The sequence below is a fragment of the Eurosta solidaginis genome, chromosome 1, assembly GCF_040869045.1.
Source record: "Eurosta solidaginis isolate ZX-2024a chromosome 1, ASM4086904v1, whole genome shotgun sequence".
Taxonomy (NCBI): domain Eukaryota; kingdom Metazoa; phylum Arthropoda; class Insecta; order Diptera; family Tephritidae; genus Eurosta; species Eurosta solidaginis.
The window spans coordinates 360,061,223-360,079,825 of record NC_090319.1 but is presented as its reverse complement, the minus strand read 5'-3'; the positions used below and the strand labels follow the sequence as shown (position 1 = coordinate 360,079,825).

Here is an 18,603-nt window from a genome sequence, read left to right as displayed (position 1 = left end):
ATGAAGGTAATGAACATGCAGATTACCTAGCAAATCAGGGTGCTATGGCAGCTTTCTATGGTCCAGAGCCCTTATGTGGACTTACAAAAGCACACTCCACGGAAACTACAAGTAACTGAGAAACTAAACAATTCAGACGTCGCTGGATTGACTGCCCAGGGCAAAGACAGCCAAACTGTTTATACTTCCGGCAACGAAAATATCAGCCAAACTCATTAATCTAGGCAGGGAGGACCTAAGAACTATCACTGGGTACTATACGGGACAGTGTGGTCTAGGATACCTCCTAGTAAGCTGGATGATGAAACGCCGATTCACATTCTCTGCGAATGCGTCGCTCTGGCTAGGCAGAGACTCTCCCATCTAGGTGGTGTGACTCTTAATCTCTATGTGATATGGAGTAAACAGCCTGACGATGTACATCAAAAGCCTCCAGATACAAAATTTGGCTGTAAGGTCATGCACAATAGATCTGCACAAAGGTCGCAGTGCTTCCAGGCCTAGTAATAATAAATACATTTCGCTACACCTATTTTGCGCATACAAATAAACAATTTTTAAAAAGTAATTCAACTTCCGTTTCCATGATTGGCAACGATAATACTTAGTCGCTTTCATTTCTATTACAATTATAATATTTTTCCGTTTTCTTTTGAACTTGCCGGCAAGAATGCAGCAAGACTGCCGCCTAGGTTAGCGCAGTCTATACATATTTTTATCCACTTGACAGAAATAGAAACAACGGAAGAAACAAAAACAAAAAAAATAATTTTAGCTTCCACTCAAAGTTAATTGCACGCTATTTTTAGGCGAATATGCTGTTGAAAGCGCACACAAAAAAAGTTTCGGTATGAGAATGAATATTTGTTGAACGAACGCAATATTTCAACAGGGCGTATGAGTGATTGGCAAATAAGTGCTCGTTTACTTCAAACCAACTTTACAATTTCTTCTGTTAGTGCTCACATAGCTGTATTAATAACTACAAGTATAATAAAAGCACTTGCTGCGAAAGTTCCACGTTTGAAAAAAAAAAAATGCTTCGGCAAGTTTTCTCTATTTTAAAACTGCGTTTCTTTGTACACGAAATGAGTTTGGCACCGTTGCAAATGGCGACTGTAAAAACCTGCAATATCCGGCGGAAGTTGGTGCTATGACATACAAACCGCAGCGACTACATACACAAACGTATAAACAAAGCATTTGTTGCAGACGTGCATTTTGTGCGCTAAATGATCGCATGTCCGTTCTCTCTACTTTAACTCGAACAGATATGATGGCCACTAGACATGCGTGGCTGCATTGCTTGATGAAAAAATAAGTGGCTTATAGCCATAAGCCTTTATGGAGACTTCAGCGTAGTATTGGTCACATATGCGTGTTTTAATAAAGAGAAATGAGAAAAATAAACTGGCAAGAAGATTTGTTTATGAATCTAAGACTCATTTTATGAATATCGAAAGACGTTTACTCATAATACTTTTAATTTCTTTTTCCTCAAGTATAACGTTAAAAGCGTGTCTGTACAAGGGTCTGCAAAAATTTAAAGTGATTACCTTTTCGCATAGGCAATGAGAGCACAATACTGCTATGGAATCCATACGCCTGCTGTGCGATCTGGGTACCAATTTCAACATATTCACTCATTTCCGATATATAAACCAAAATCTAAACCAAGTATAACACTAGGACGTGTTTTCATATTGTAACGAATTTAGGGAAATTCCGCTTATTTGAAACCTTCTGCTAAAGTTCGAATCGCAAAACTGTTGAATAAATCACTCCAATATTCTGTATTGTAAAATGGTCCTTATTAGACTACTTTGGGAGTAGTACAATTATACTTCACAATTTTACTTCACTTCACAACTGATAGCGTGTTTAAATAAAACTGATTACTGATTGTTCAGCTTGCGCTGCTTTTATACTATCCGTTGCTTCGTTCGCATATTTCTCCAAAGATCTAGACGTTTCACCTTCTAAAACTCTTGTATCTCCTGCTTGGTAAATAGTTGTATGAGTACATGTATATTTCTAGTTTATAGCCATGTGCGTGTGTATGGTTGATTAACTACTTCGGTAGATGACCACATCTGTGTGTGTGAGGTCGCCTTATACATAAGTGTTGCTAGCTTTAATGTGTACATGTAAAAAAGAGTGGCTGCTTCATGTTTTTGTTGTTGTGTGATTATTTACTAACAGCTTAGTGATGCTAGTATTCATCACAATATATTTGCGAATATTTTATTGTAGTTCTCTTTATTTTTTTAGTATGTTTTTTGTTTCGGATATTCCGACCTAAATATGGACCCCGATATCCCAGAAATGTACTTATCTGTGCAATATGAGCATGTACGGTGCATCTATTTAGCTTAGGGTCATTCAAAACTGGTTATGTGACGATGTAGATACGGTTACCATGATCATTATAATAGTGATTTAGTCTTGATTACCGAGCAATGAAACAAGAGGAATACACGCACTGTATGCTTTTTTATGTTGAACTGACACCTAGCATGAACCTCAAGTATTCTCTCCTTAGAGATATGAGCAACTTGGGGAGTTTAATATCTCTTAGAAGTTTTGAACGGTTCTATCCGCGCCCTTCTTGCTTGATTGATCTTATGCAATGCCTGTCACCTTTTAATTCTTCACAAACAGATTATTACGTCTACCGTGTGTTCTTCGAGTGCTGTAGTATTGTCTCCTAACACTTTGGTTTTTTGTTTCTTCTATCCAGTTATGGCCGGAAACCCAGTATAGATGAACGATCCGTCTTGGCGAATTCTCTATAAGGTTTGCACCCTGCGTCTAGAGTTTCTGTGAGTTGGCTTCATTAGGGCCACAATTTCCTCCTAAAAGAAACTACAGCGCACTAGTATACAGCAGACCTTTCAACCTCGGTTAATTTGGAACCACCGCTGGTGTGTTCTATTGGCGTTCAAAGCTTTCATACGACCTTAAGAAAAATTTGACAGTAGGTATGTGGACACCCGGTAATTTTCTGGATATTTACAATTTTGGAAAAGTGGGCGGTAATTTTAGGGAAAGTGGACTGTGCAACACCCTCTACTGGAAAACATCTCCGTAATAATTTGATGCCGGTATCGAAAAGAGGGTAAATAGATTCCATATTTGAGGAAATATGAGTGAGACTGACCAGTAGAAAAATTAAAATTCGCTATAACTCCATAAATATTTGAAACAGGTATCCAAGTTTATAGATTCCATTATAAGGAAATTTTGGTAGAAGAGCGAATGGAAGGGGTGAGGGTGAGTGTGAGAGAAGAATGGGTTTGGGAGTTGGGGGGAGAATTATAGAGAGTAGAGAAAGGAGTAAGGCAAGGGCAAGAATAAGAAGGAGAGACCGAGGAAAATTAGTCGGGATGGTAGAGAGATTTATAGGGGATGGTGAAGTATTTTGCGAGAAAACAAATTTTTGAGCTGGACAACGTCTGCCGGGTGCGCTAGTATGCTTTAAAAACAGCATTTTACTTTATGAGTCTTCCTACCTGGCGTCCTATCCTCTTCCTTTGCGAACCATGAATACGATTTCTCCGAAAATGTCCTAAATGCCAAGCTAGTCTAAAAGCTACTTCCGTACTAATTCTGAGCAAACGAGAACATAAATAAGCTTTTTTTATAATCAGTCTTGTCTCTATCTGTCAAAAATGTTCTGAATACTAACCGAGGCAAATAGTTTCCGATGTACCAAGTTTCAAAGAAATCCCAACACAAATATAACAATAATAATTCTGAGAGTAGGCCGATCTCTAGTCCTCGTGAAAAGGTAACTCCATAAAAAGGTCTGGGGGATCAGGTACCTATTTGTTAAACTTCAATCAAATCGTATAATACGTTTCGGAATAGAGCTAGAGTTACATTGAAAAATCATTTGAAGATTAAATCTGGCTGTTATTTATTCATAAATTTTCTCTTCTCCTGCCAATAAGAAACACCACAAAGAAAAAAACTTGTGAAATCCGTCCATCCACTCACGCGCCATGCCATTACAAAAGAATGTTCGGATTAATATTGTGGCGAATGTTAACATCACTTGGCTGTTCGTAAATAATCGCAACAACAAAAACATGAAGCAGCCACTCTTATGTACATGTACACATTAAAGCTAGCAACAAGGCAACGAAGAGATATCTCACACACATGGATATAGTAATCAGCCGAAGTAGTTACTCGCACATACACACGCATATGGCTATAAGAAAAACATAAACTACAAATATACATGTATATAGCTGGTAACCAAAAAAGAGATACAACTGTTCTCGAACAGATTTTTCGAGAATTGACTAGACCTTAGGAGAAATGGGTGAACGAGAAAACCGGGAGTATAAAAGCAGCTCAAGCTGAGGAATCAGTTTAACTTAAACACGCTTTTGCGAAGTACATGATATCGAAGTATAATTATTATATAAATATACCATATTGCAGAGGGTGCAAAATAATCGGAATCTCCCAAAACTCGTTACAATATTTATCTATACCCTGAATCGAGTCACACAAGTTTCGAACAAGTGCAGAACTAGCGCATTAAGAGGTGGTTATAGCTCTAATTCTCTCCACGCGCGGTGCTTTCAACTGACACTTTTAAAATTGCGATGTCCTACGATATAGGAATTGCGTTCCTTCGCAGACCTTTGGCATGCTTTCTTCATTGCATAGACACCCCACTTGTTATGCATCCTACTAAGTACTAAAAATTTACTATTTCCTATACACATTCACATTGACTTGGATATTCTTTGCAACTTGCCTTTCACCGTTTTCTGCTGATGTCCCATCGGCATGCTCTTTCGGCACCTCGAACCCACATAACCATCTATTGACTTGCAAAATTAGCGATTCAGTGAAATGGGGCTTTAAATGGCTTCAAAACTTTTAATGCGCTGCCAACGTGCTCACAACAATAAATCCAAAAACTAGTAAGTATGTAACTAAGTACTTGTATTGATAAAAGTACAACGAACGAACGTTCATACATTTCCATTCCCTTTCCCTGATCCTATGCACTTGTTTTCTGGTATTTGCTTCTGGCAATTGTTGCCATGGCGTTCCTTAGTGTGCTGCAGTAGACGCAGTCATTGTTTTGGACTTTTATTGCTATTTTGTTGCTGCTGCCGCTATATGCAGCCATAATTTTTGGCAAAATTCTTGTTGTTAGCCTAAAGGCAATGCATGCCTCGATATGGCGCGTCTGGACTTTTCCCGGTTGGCTACCTTCGTCGCTGCCAATGAACTTTGTTTTGCTGCTGATGTTGCTATTTTTGTTAAAAAAAAACAACAAAAAAAAAAACGTGGTTGTTATTGTTGCAAATTCTTGGCGTATTTCATTTGCAATACAGCTAAAAGTTTTCATTTTGCCATTTTGTACGCGTGGTCGTGCAAGCGTTGTTTGTTGTGAACATTTTATGTATGTGTGAGTTAGTGAGGTATGAAGCGAAGAATGAAACCGTTTCGGAATAATGCGCTGGTTTCAGCTTTGCCAATTCTTTCTGTTCTGGTTCAGATTTTGCACTTCAACGAAATAAAATTCAGGAAAAATCGTTCATTACTGGGAACGTGTTGATTAAATTGGAATTCGTTCTACTCTTTAGGAAATTTGAAACTTTTTTTTGATGAGCATATTACTATCATTTTAAACTAAAGGGGCGTGGCATCTTCCATATAATGAGCGTATTTAATATAATTTTTTTCTGAACAATTCATGGCTATTACGAAACCAATTATCCGATTACGCGAAAAAACACACGTTATTATATTGATCTTTTGCTGCGGCAGTAGCGTGTCCCCCCTACCATGCCGAAGGTCCTGGGTTCAAGGTACGGGCAAACCAACATCGAAAGATTGGAAAATTCTTTTTTAGGAAATGTATTTTGACCAAGCTGCTTGAAAATATCGTATCCTCTGTAGAAAGAGCGGAATGCGAAAAAGTATAGCGATAATAGGGAGAAGGACAGAGGGCTTCTCTTCCTCTCCCGGTCAGGAGAGATGGTGATAGAGGGAGAGGTAGAAGTATAATGAGAGGTAGAAGTATAAGGAGAGGTAGAAGTATAAGGAGAGGTAGAGAAGTTGAAGTATAAGGAGACGTAGAAGAAAAAGGAGAGCTAAGAGTAGAAAGAGAGGTAGAGGTAGATTAGAGGTAGAGGAAGAGCTAGTAGTAGATATAGAGGTAACGCTGACGAAGAAAATTATGAAGAGGAAATGAGGAAGAGAGAAATGATAAAGTTACGGGAAAGGAGAAATAAGGTACGTGAAAGAAAACGTAGAGAATATTTAAGCGAAGAGCACGTTGGAGAGATTAGGAATAGACGACGTAAACTATACATGATACACTTTTTTTGAAGGAAATAGCTCAGGTGCTGATCCATTCAAAAAGTCCGAGGGGGAGGGGCGATAAATGTGGATCAAACGGGGAGAGAGAGGTCAATGAAATGGGATGGAAGGAAGGGGGGAAGATCACAGATAGAGAAAGGAAGAAGGGGAGGAAGGGTAAGAGGGATGGAGAAAGCGATAGTGGTTGTGGAAGAGAGAGTGTGATAAAGGGACATAATTCAGTGATCTTCAAAAATAAGTGACTCATTAAAAAAATGTATTGGTTTATTACAAAGAAAATAAGTTTATATTGTTTCTGTTGTACTCATCCATAAGACAGTTTCCTCTAATACTTACATGTAATATTTAAAATGTCCACTGTTTGGTAAGAACGTAACTAACCCGTACATTTAACTTATCTGTCAAAGGATAGCCAAAGGATTGATTGTATATCGGGCAACACTGCTTCTTTCTAGATGCAATATTATTACTGAGCACACTGTACTAGCTTCTAAGTATTATCTTCTTAATTATGATGGGCTGGTAAATTACGAATGAAAGGTGTAAGAAGACGGCTGGAAACTTAATTTACAAATCAGAATGTAGTTGACATTGTTGGCGATCTCACTGAGAGAAACCCGATATACCTATTTCTATTCCTTTTTCGAGTACTGTCGATAACTGAAGTTTCTGCTGGTCTACATGTAGGTGATACAACCCCACAAAACGCTATGTACCTGCAAGCAGATTAAGGTCGAGCCTCTATTCTATTCTACTAGATTTAAAAAATTAATCGGGTTCAAGCGGTTTTAGTCAAAATTTTGGTTTCATTCCTTGGAACGAAGTTTTGTACTACGAGTATGTGATCTCCAACAATAACGGCATATTTATACGAATCATTTATTTTGCGCGCAGTGCTGCAGCGTAATTTGTTATTCTTGTTTTTGTTAGACTTATGAATGAGCTTAAACCTAAATTGCGCAACAGAAATTGTTTTCAGTTGGTTCGTATTGAATTATGAGAAAACTTTAAATGAACGGAGTATGTACCATGTATGTATGTGTGTAAGTGTGCACGTTATGATTTCAAGTGCAACCTTAACTGTTATCATAACTTGAAAGAAGCATGGAATGCAAATGCCTAAATTATCAAGGTAAGAGCACATCGTGTCCTGTTAAGAACTTTCCTTCTGATAAAAGTTTAAACTTACGACGGCAGCGCCTGCCATACGGTAATTGCTGTCATCAAGAAAGCAGTCGGTAAGAATTTTTTCCGTAAAAAATTGTGCATTTCAATATAGAATAGAGTGAATACTGAATAAGCTCAAAAACGAAGCCTTATAGATATACAAGTGAATGGTTGCTCCATTTTTAAAGACCTGGCATTTTAGTGGAAGGTAGAAAATTTGGCTAAGGTCGGGATAAACAGAAAAGTATATACCCGCCAACTAAACCATGGTTTTAATAAAAACAAGTAAGAAAGGCCAAGTTCAGGTGTAACCGAACATTACATACTCAGCTGCCAAATTACAGCTTGCAAAACTTTTAAATTACCTTCTTTTAAAAGAGGGCGGTGCCACGCCCATTGTCCAACATTTTACTTATTTTCTATTCTGCATCATAAGGTCAACCCACCTACCAAGTTTCATCGCTTTATCCGTCTTTGGTAATGAATTATCGCCATTTTTCGGTTTTTCGAAATTTGTGATATCGAAAAAGTGGGCGCGGTTATTGTCCGATTTCGTTCATTTTAAATAGCGATCTGAGATGAGTGCCCAGGAACTTACATACAAAAATTCATTAAGATACCTCAAAATTTGCTGAAGTTATCGTGTTTACGGACAGGCGGACGGACGGACATGGCTAAATGAATTTCTTTTTTTCGCCCAAATCATTTTGTTATATGGAAGTCTATATCTATCCCGATTAGTTTATGCCGTTACGAGGCACCGTTATGCAAACAAAATTAGTATTCTCTGAGCTCTGCTCAGCTGAGTATAAAAAGGTAGTGCCACTCAAATATTACATCTTTTCAGTAATGAATATTTTTTCATAACAAGGGCCACGTACAAATGGGCAGTAGAAAATTTGTTTAAAAGTATCGTTATATGGCAAGGGCGTTGCTATTTGTCATATATCTTAGTCTTAGCATTTATTCGACATTTCTTCCTATTGTAGCGACAAAAACACTGCCCTAAGGTTTTGTGAAGCATTATCGATGATGATGGTCCTTTGTCGGATGCTGATCTGGTACGTTCCGGGAATTAACACCATTAATGCATTAGCCCGACAATCTTTAAAACGATTTGATATGACCACGTCAAACCTTCGAATCTTGTGGATTTAAGTCATATCTTACTATAGACTTGCTTACCACAAGAATACTTCAAGCCCTTTAATCCGCTGGGGGCTGGTAATGGCTCATTCTCTACAAAGTTTCATATCCCTGTATTTTTTTTGTCATCTAATAATGGTTTACCACTAAGGTCAAAGTTGTCTACGGTATTAGTTAGGAGGTAGTAACATTTATTCTATTTGCAAAAGTGAAGTAATACAGAAATCATTTGGTTTTAGAGTACTGAAACTTGTCAAATATTTGGTACCCCGTCATGTCCTTTTCGTAGTCTTCAGAATATGTAGGGGGTTTGATAATTATCCTTTTTGAACTTTGTGATATGTAAGCTTCCTTGCTCACGATATGGGGGAAACCAGAAGTGTAAACCTAAGCGTAGTGCTTGGAAATGGTACGCTATGTATATGGAGAAACATAGAATGTAAATGTAGGCGTAGTAAGTGGTATGGGTAACGTGGGAACAATGTACGTGGAAGGGCGAAATCTGACAGCAAATCAGTTGGTGGAAATTAACGAAGTCAGAAAAACAGATCGATGATACACAAAAGAAAAAGTTAAACGACAGAGGAAAAGATGTAAATATAAAGAAGATGGAACAGAAGAAGAGGAGAAAGAAAACGAACAGTGCAGTAACAATGCTGATAAAGATATTTATGTTAACAACGATTCCGCTGGTTAACAACACTGTTGGTACGCCAGGACAATGCAAAAAAAAAAATCAGTGAAAGTAAAGGAACCGAGACGAAAATGATGGAAAAAATTAAAGGAGTTGAGAAAAAAGGGCAGATAAGAAATCAAAACTAAAGCCAAACTCTAATTTGGACGGCGTGTTATCGACTTGCTATCGATGTGTTAAAGGTAGTCAGTATATATATCAGTATACCACTTTCTTATCGACGACTTATCTGTGTGTTATCCATAAGGTATGGACGAGTTAGCGGTTGGTTATCGAAAATGTATCGATGTATTATCGAAATGATGCCGATTATTTATTGAAAAGTTATAGATTTGGTATCGAAAAGTTTTTGGTGTGTTACCAAAATGTAGTCGGCAAGTTATCAATTAGTTATCGAAAAGTTTGTGGAGTGTTACTGATTTGAATTCGGCAAATTATTAATTTGTTATCGAAAAGCTATCGATAATCTAACGAAAAATTATCGCCTTGTGATCAAAAAGTTATCGATTTGTATTGTTTTCTTCTATAAAAAGGTATGCGCCCTTAATTTATTTTTTATGGAAGAAAATCTAACACCTTTCAAAAAAAAAAAAAAATTCTCAAAAATCAATGAAAATTTGCAGTGACCAAAATGTGTAGTTTTTTAGATAAAAGTTGTTTCGCTTCAATATTGTTTCTCCAAAAGATACAGAAATTCCTAAAAAATATTCGAAACTTTCGTAATATTTTCTCGAAAACTTTCTGGTAACGGTTTTCATAACTTTATTTAAAATTCAAATAACAAAAATAAAAGAGGAAATATTAAGTTGGCTAAATTTGATCAAACTGACAGTTGAAGATCTCGTAGCGATCGAGCGAGTTCTTTTCTTAGACAGTACTCTTGGTTCTGAATTTTAACCTATGGTCACGAAATATTGATTTGCCCCTAGGTTTATGCACCGTTTCTACAGAAGTACCAACAAAAAATAAATATTATTCAAATATTATTTACTTGTCAACTATTTTTCCAGCTTTTGAATATTGTGTTGATTGAGCAAGATAATTTCAGACTCAAATGATATGCAAGATTTACCTACCCATATTTGTGTTGCTCTGTTGTAAAAAGAAACAACTTTTTGTTTTGTTTTTCTTCATTTAAAATATACATTTTATTTGAAAGTTTTCTTCGCATTTATTCATATCTAAATATACATACGTACAACTAGCAATATATCATAAATTAAGTCCAAATATATGGGCATATCTTTTTTGAACATGCATGTTTGTGTGTATATTGATTTGTTTTAAACGTATGTATGTATATAGTAATATATAGTTTGAATTAAATACATTTTACTTAGAGATACGATAAATCTTAATGTTCGAGTGAATGACAATATACATACATATGAATGTATGATCGAAAGCTGTAGATGAATTTGTTGATATACATATTGTATTAGTTATATAATGCCATTTTATTTTTGTTTTTGATGTATGCAAATTTATGAGAAGTGTATTTGGGGAATAATAAAAACAAAACTATTTTATCTTGAGCCTATTCGAGCGCAATTGTTTAGACTTTGTGTTCTTTCGTTTTCACTTACATACTAACAAATATATATACATTTACATATACATATGTGAGTTTGTAAAAAATTTTGAAATAAGGTAAACGTAATCAAAAACAAGAACAATGATAGTTAAATTTCTTTGTGAGAAGTATGAAATAAAAGATAAAATTTTAATTTTCTTATCAATCCATTTTTGTGTTTGTCATGATTTAGTTTAATTAATTCTAAGAGTTCTTATTTTATGCAGCTTTTTTAAAAATACTTGTATTATTTTTATTTATATTTTATTATTCTACCCTTTTTTTATTTATTATTGTTTTAAACTTAAATTTTTTTGTTTTATAGTTTATTTAATTTAATTTCATTTAAATTATTTTATTTTGTAATTTTTAATTTATTTTAATTTTAATATATTTTATATAATTTTACTTTTTTTATTATATTTTGTATGTTTTTATTGTATTTTATTGTTTTAAACTTAAATTTTTCTGTTTTATAGTTTATTTAATTTAATTTAAATTTTTTTATTTTGTAATTTTCAATTTATTTTAATTTATTTTAATTTTAATATATTTTATTTTTATTTTTATTCAACTAATTTTTTTATTTTATTTTATTTTTTTTATTTCTTAGTTACATTTTTAATATTATTTTTTCATTTTAATTTACATTATTTGATTTTTTATTAGGTATACATATTTTTTTACTTTATTTTATTCTATTTTAGTTTATTTTGTTTTATTTTATTTTATGACTCTATTTTTTTATTTATGACGTTTTATTTTATTTTGGCTACTTTTCATATTATTTCATAAAGTTTATCTTATTTTATTTTATATTGTGTTATTTTATTTTATCTGTTTCTTTTTAATTTTATATTGTTTGATTTTATTTTATTTTGCTTTACTTTTTATTTTATTTTGTTTTTTTTTTTATTATATTGTTTCTTTCTCTTAGATGATTATTTTGTATTTGCAATGATTGAGATTATGTTACGTTAATTTATATTAGATGTTATGTTATGTTGTACACATATGATTTGTTAAATGTAATTATTTAATTTTATTTATATTCAGTAGAAGGCATTTGTTTGAGTATATATACTTACTCCTCTTAAACTATATTATACATATATATTTACTTATTTTTTATAAATTCTTATTAAATTTTTATATTTTGAAAAATTCTAATATATACGCACTTATTACATAGCGGAATTAAATACGTGCTTAATACATATCTAAATAAATCTAGTTTCGAGCTGAGAATGTTTTACTATTTATAATTTTTGGATTTTCATATTGCATTTGTGAAGTGTGTTTGTGTATGTTTGAGTGTTTGTGTTATATTTTCGTATGCCGCTAACCTTATTATGTATTTGTGCTGTTAATATTAAGTTCTTATTTTGTAAATTTACATGAAAATATTCGAGAATAATAATAAATAAAATATGCAATAAGTGCAAAAATTGAGATTCATCAAATAAAAAAGGATTGTGAAAATGAAATGTCAAAATTAAAAAAAAAAATAAGTATTTTGTCCTTTAAATTTTGTTAAAAAAATTATTTATAATATACATCAATGCTTTATAAAAATGTTCTTAAACTTTTTGTTTAAAATTTTCATATACTAAATTAAGAATTTGTGTAGCTTTTTATTTGTTTAGCTTTATAACTACAGATCTATGTTATACTCTTAAAGCTAGAAAGAGTATAAAAATATAGTTACATATTTAATTATGTATGTCAAGGTGTTATTACACTTTAACGTACATACATATAAATCTAAACAGTTATAATTATAAAATATATATAAACTTATTCAAATTCAAACTTAAAATTAATTGATAGCCGATTTACATACGTTGATTTGATTGCAAAAAGCTTAAGTATGAGGTTTAAAAATTCTTAGTTGTATAAATTTATAAGCGCCTAAAACTAGGCTTTCCAATTGTGTGTGTTTGTGTGCACAAACGAAGTTTATTTTAGGGAAGGGTTTTAAAAACTATTTGTTTTTTATTTTCTTCTAACAAGCTTCAGTTTTTTTGGCATTTACCCTCTTATCCTAATTTTTAGCTAGCAAGCCTTTTTTATCGAAACGGATTTAGCTTTCCTTATCTCTTTTTATTATTATTTTTTTTTTTCAACTTTTTGTCTTCTTTTCCTCGCTCTACTCATGTTTGTTTAAAACGCGTTTATGTCTCAGCCTCATCGAAACAATAAATCGTCATCGAACTGAAACATATCCGCTTTTTCTCTATCCTATACATCACTCTGTTTCGCATTTGTATTTATGATGAAGGCGCCATTAATATGACCATTCGGGGTCTTGCCATTCATGTGATGTGAGTTGGGTGTTGTGCCATTTGTCATCTTACCATTCGGTATAATTACAGCCGTTTGCGGTGTTCCACCATTCAAATGTGCTATTAATGGATTCTTCGCTGCAATGGCAGGTGGTGTTGTTGGTGATGGTGTTAAAGGTGAAGGTTTGATTAACTCGAGCTTATCATCGACTGAACTTTTCATAGCGGTCTTTTCGAGACCACCGCTTTGTTTCCGACTCGGATGTGGCATCGCATAACGCAACTTATCCCAGAAGTATGGATCACCCCACTTCAAATATGTATTCGTTTTGAGGTATGCCTGCAGTTCGCTATCCAAATTTTCGATGTTTTCGATATCACTATAAATGATGACAATCAAACGGCTACGTTTCTCATTCAATGCCGATTGATGCGCAGCACGGAATTCCATGCGCGCCCACACTGATTCGATAAAGTTCTGTGAGAGCACTACAATTGTGCGCCTCGACTCATCCACGGAACGTATTATCTGCTCGGGTATGCAACCGCCAACAATGAAATCACGCACATGTATGCACAATTTGAATGGAATGGGTCCATGTTCCAGTTCGGGCACGAGATAATCTGCAATAAATGCCTCATCTTTGTGTGAATACGAAACGAAGGCATCATATTTCTTATCTTTGTCAAGCTCTTCTTCAGTGACAAACCAAAGACACCAGTTATGCGCATACAAAAAGACTTTAATCTCTTGATTGTATTTGTAGAATAGCGCAACGCAAATTCCTATTATGAGACCCACTAAAGCAATAACAACACCCAATGCAATTATTAAACCAAACTCCGTGGGACAAATATCCGCCACAGAAATATCTTTAAAGTACTGCACATCTTGCGGTTTCATTGTGTCTGCGGCACAACGCATCTGATTGAAATCACGCTCTACCAGCTTTCGCAATATCGCAGCGCTCTGTGTGAACTCAAGTAAGGGTTTCGCTTCACAATCACAAATCCACGCATTATACGAAAGTAAAAGTCCTTCGATCTCAGAGCTGCTGTTGAAGAAATTCAACAAGCTCTTATTCAAACGTTGCAGCATATTGTGACGTACATCGAGGTATTGCAGTCCCATCGGCAAGTTTTTCGCGTCAAGTTGATGCAAACGATTGCCCGCTGCATGTATGCGCTTCACGTCAGCATAACCCGCTGTCGAGCCCAATGGTAGACGATCAATATTATTATTTTCCACAAACAATTCAATACCTTTGAGTAGAGGCTCATGCGGTAGAGTTGGCAATCGTGTCATATTACCATTGGCACATTTTATCAAAAGCATTAAATCATGCGGACGTACCCAACATTCGCAAGCGCGAGGGCAACGCTTTTCCGCCGACGCATTATCATCGAGCGGACAGACGAGCTCCATATAGCTTAACTCATGCATATGTTTATCCATTAGATTTAGCGGTCCCTCACATTTCAAATTTGATGTGATGAGTTCGATTTTGTTTTCAAATTTGTCGCGGTATTCGCCGAAAACGAATTGCAGAAAAGGTAACATCAAACAATCGCAATGTAGTGGATTATTATTCAGATCAATGCGCACAAGGCGGTTGGCGTAGGGAGCATCCATTATTTTAATATTATTAAAATTGATTTCATGTATAAGATTATGCGTAAGATTAACTTCGACGCCATGTTTGCTAAGAAATTGCAGATCTTGATCGTGGAAGATCGTTATGTTATTATAGCTGAGATCGAGTCGCTGCAACTCAAGCAACTGAGTCTTCCAATCGTTGAAGATATACATGATGGAGTTGTTTCGTAGGTTGAGTTCTTGTAGCTGATAAAGGAATTGGAAAGGCGAATTAGCATCGAAGTCGGAATTTTGATTTTGTAAGGGTTCGAGCATGGCAGCGTGAGCTTCAGAGAGATCGATTTTATTGCTCTCCAAATTTAGGAAACGCAAGTTTGATGTGTCACGGAAGGCATTAATATTTATGGTGACTAAATTGTTGTTGTCTAGATGTAGAATTTCCAAGTTGATGAGCGGATTTAAAAGTTCGCTGTAGGGAAAAAGAAAAAGTAGGATTAGTTGACGAAACAAAAAAATAAGAACAAAGATTAGGAAGAAGAACAGGTAGTAAAAACAACAGCAAAAAACCATAAAACGAGAAAACAGAAACGGTAAAGTCTGAAAAAGCACAGATACCAAAAAATTGGCTGAAAAAACCACCACGAAATAAAAAACACCAAAAACGTAAAACAAACGAAAAATCGAATACCGACGAAACAGAAATTAGAAATAAAAAAAAAAAAAAAAAAAATTGAAACTACAAAACAAAAGACTTTATTATAGAAAAACAATGAGATCAGAATAACTACTTAAGCCAAGAAAGAGAAACGAAAGGTAGCAAATATAGAAGAACGTTAAAACAATAATTTTTGAGATATACGGCCTGAATATCCAGTTTTGCATTTTTAGAAAATACAACAACTAAACAGACATAAGAAAAAAAAAAAAAACAATGAAAACAACAACAAAACAGTATACCTAAAAAACAAAATTAGACAAAGAAATGAACAGTCGGCGCTAAAAGGGGTTTTATGTTAAGAGTGAATAAAGCGAAACTTCAATGAAAAAAAATGGCAGCAAAACCGTACTTTTCGTTTTTTTTTCGAATAGGACACAGCGCAGGAGATGTGTCACCTTTGTCCATGCGTAGTGGATTGACAACCTTCTTTCAAATTTGAAGGGAAGAAAATTGTATCATATATTCTTTGACAATTCCGGGACCATTTCGTTTACATTTCGGGATGCCTTCAAGATTATTTAAAGGATCTTTCGAAACGATTACGGTTCTCTTTCAGGATCTCGACTATTTTCGGAATTATTTCGACCCTATTTCAGAACAACGTTGAACAAATTTTAAGATCACTTGGGTTATTTAAGGTAGCATTTCGGGTCAAATTCTGGATAATTTCGAATCATTTTACAGGATCGATTAGGGATTATTTTGGATATCATTTCGCAGACATTTTGTTACTCGGAACACTTTGGGACGATTTTTAGATTGTTCTGGTTCACTTCAGGACTATTTTTGGAGACATGCTGCCGAAAATAGTCCCGAAGTGATCCAGTTGCTGTCCTTTAATTGTTTCGAAATAGCCACGTTATGATTTGTTCCTAAAACAATACCTAAAATAGTCCCGAAATGACCATGAAATTGTTCCAACTTGGTTTCAAAAATAGTCACGCAATAATTCCGAAAATAGTCCTGAAGTGATCCTCAAATGATCCTGTAACTCACCCGATATGGTTTGGAAAGAGTCCCGAAATTATTCGGAAGTTGTTCTTAGGTGATACCAATAATACTCCCGATGTAATACTGCAATTGTTTCAAATTGTTCCCGAAATAGTATTAAAATGATTCCCAAAAAAAGCACTTTTAAGTTTTGAAATCGCCCTAAAGTTGCATCGAAATAGTTTCGAAATTATCCTTAAAATAGTCCTGAAGTCATCCCGAAATGTTCACGAAATAATCCCAAAATAGTCCAAAAATGGTCCAAAAATATACAATACAATTTCATTAAAAGATGAAGTGTGTTAAGAAATAAAAATAGAGAAATAATAGAACTGTTTAAATACCAACAAAATACTAAAAGAAGTAACAATAAAAAACATCGCAAAATGAGAATTTTATTAAAGTCAGAATATAAAGAAATAATAACGAGATGAAACACCAAACAAAAGCTCTAAAATGACAATTTTGAAGACAGCGCAAAACCATGGAAATACCTTATCTTAATTCATTATATTACACTGCTTACCTTGAGATTTCACTTAGATGATTATGCGACAGTCTGAGCTCCACTAAGTTTCTAGTATTGCGGAACAAACCATCCGGCAATGTTTGTAGACGATTGTGCGACAAATCTAAATCATGAAGTTCATATTGGTCTATCAACAATTTCACAGGCAAGCTTGTCAGCATATTATCCTTTAAAGTCAAATTTGCGAGCTTTGTTGAATTCGCAAACAAGTCCTCGGGTAGCAATTCCAATTCGCATGACAAGCGTACATCCTTCAGATGTGGCAAATTTGCAAAGAGAGCGGGTGGCAGTGAAATGAGTGCAACACGATTATTAATCAAACGAAATTCAGTAAGATTTTTGTTGTTGCCGAAAAGACCATATGGCAACTCTCGAAAATGATTAGCATTTATATAGATGCTACTGAGATTGGTTAACGGTTGAAAAACATCTGGTGCAAACGTCTCAATATTATTCGCGCTCAAATCGATGTCAGTGAGTGAAGTAGCACCTACGAACAAATCTCGCGTCAAATTACGCAACTGATTACCCCATAAATTTAGATGTAAAAGTTTATGCTGATTTTTGAATATGCCACGCGGTAAAGTGTGCAAATTATTATGACCGAGCTCAAGAAATGTTAAACTTTTTAATGGCTCAAATACACGCTCTGTCAAATTGACATTATTCGAACGCAAGTCTAACCAATTCAAATTTGTCAAATCGGCAAATAAATCCTCTGGCATATGCGTTAAACTTTTTGAACTAAAACGTAAATGTGCCAAATTTTGTAGATCACTGAGATGATGACGCGTCAAATTGGCATCCAATTCACTACTTTCAAACATTAAATAATTCACTTTAGTTATACCCAAATGTTCGAATATGCGCGCAATAGGCGTATGACCTGGCAGTGGACAGTGACGTATTTGTACGATTTTTGTTGGACCAATTGACATCCGCGGCAGTAGACTATAATTACGCGCATTCACATGATCGCATTCGATTTGTACATGCTCGCCTGGACTTATTTGCAAAGTGAATTTCTGATCGAAGTCGGTGCGCATTGATTCATAACGCGGGCATTGTACTTCGTAGCGTGAAGGCATTGTTGTACACTGGCAATCCGATTTGGCGCTAAGATCACGGCATTCTCTTTGTGAGAAGGTGGCCAATGTGTAGGCTGGCAGTTGGCAGAGAGTTGTGAGTGCAAATACGGTTATTAAGAGTCTGAGTGACATTGTGCTGGACTGCATGGTCCTTGATCTCTGTCGGCTTCTACTCGATGCCTTGTGTTGGTGCATGGTGGTGAATGCTATTGGAAATGTGTTATCATTCAGTGATGCTGTCGTGTCGATTTTTTTTATCTGAAAATATAAGAGGATAAAAAAATTGTTAAAAGAGCAAATGAAAAATGTTGATTCATAAAAATCTGTCGGACTCTTGAAAGGAAATAAGTAATGAACTACTAAACGAAATTTTTCGAAGGTTGATGAAAAATTGATACCCGAGGCGATTTTCTCAAACGTTAATTTTCATATTATTTACTATTTGAGAAACATTTGAGATTT

At 34.8% G+C, this 18,603-nt stretch overlaps 2 protein-coding genes across 2 annotated transcripts in view; one reads left to right on the top strand and one right to left on the bottom strand.

The window, feature by feature from the left end:
• Positions 1-18,603, top strand: part of Lerp (lysosomal enzyme receptor protein) — a 311,988-nt gene that overhangs the window by 205,458 nt on the left and 87,927 nt on the right. The window lies entirely within an intron of this gene.
• On the bottom strand, positions 10,508-18,395 carry Tl (toll like receptor). The gene is made up of 2 exons (XM_067762777.1): positions 17,051-18,395; positions 10,508-15,285 (listed from the first exon to the last, which is right to left on the bottom strand). Exons 1-2 carry the CDS (start codon positions 18,334-18,336, stop codon positions 13,176-13,178), a joined length of 3,396 nt encoding a protein of 1,131 aa, XP_067618878.1. The 5' UTR covers positions 18,337-18,395; the 3' UTR covers positions 10,508-13,175.

Coding starts and splice junctions, on each gene's coding strand:
- Tl (XM_067762777.1), bottom strand. CDS start 18,336: ATGCACCAACACAAGGCATCGAGTAGAAGCCGACAGAGATCAAGGACC. Junction 15,286..17,050: donor CATCTAAGTGAAATCTCAAG/GTAAGCAGTGTA, acceptor TTTTCCCTACAG/CGAACTTTTAAATCCGCTCA.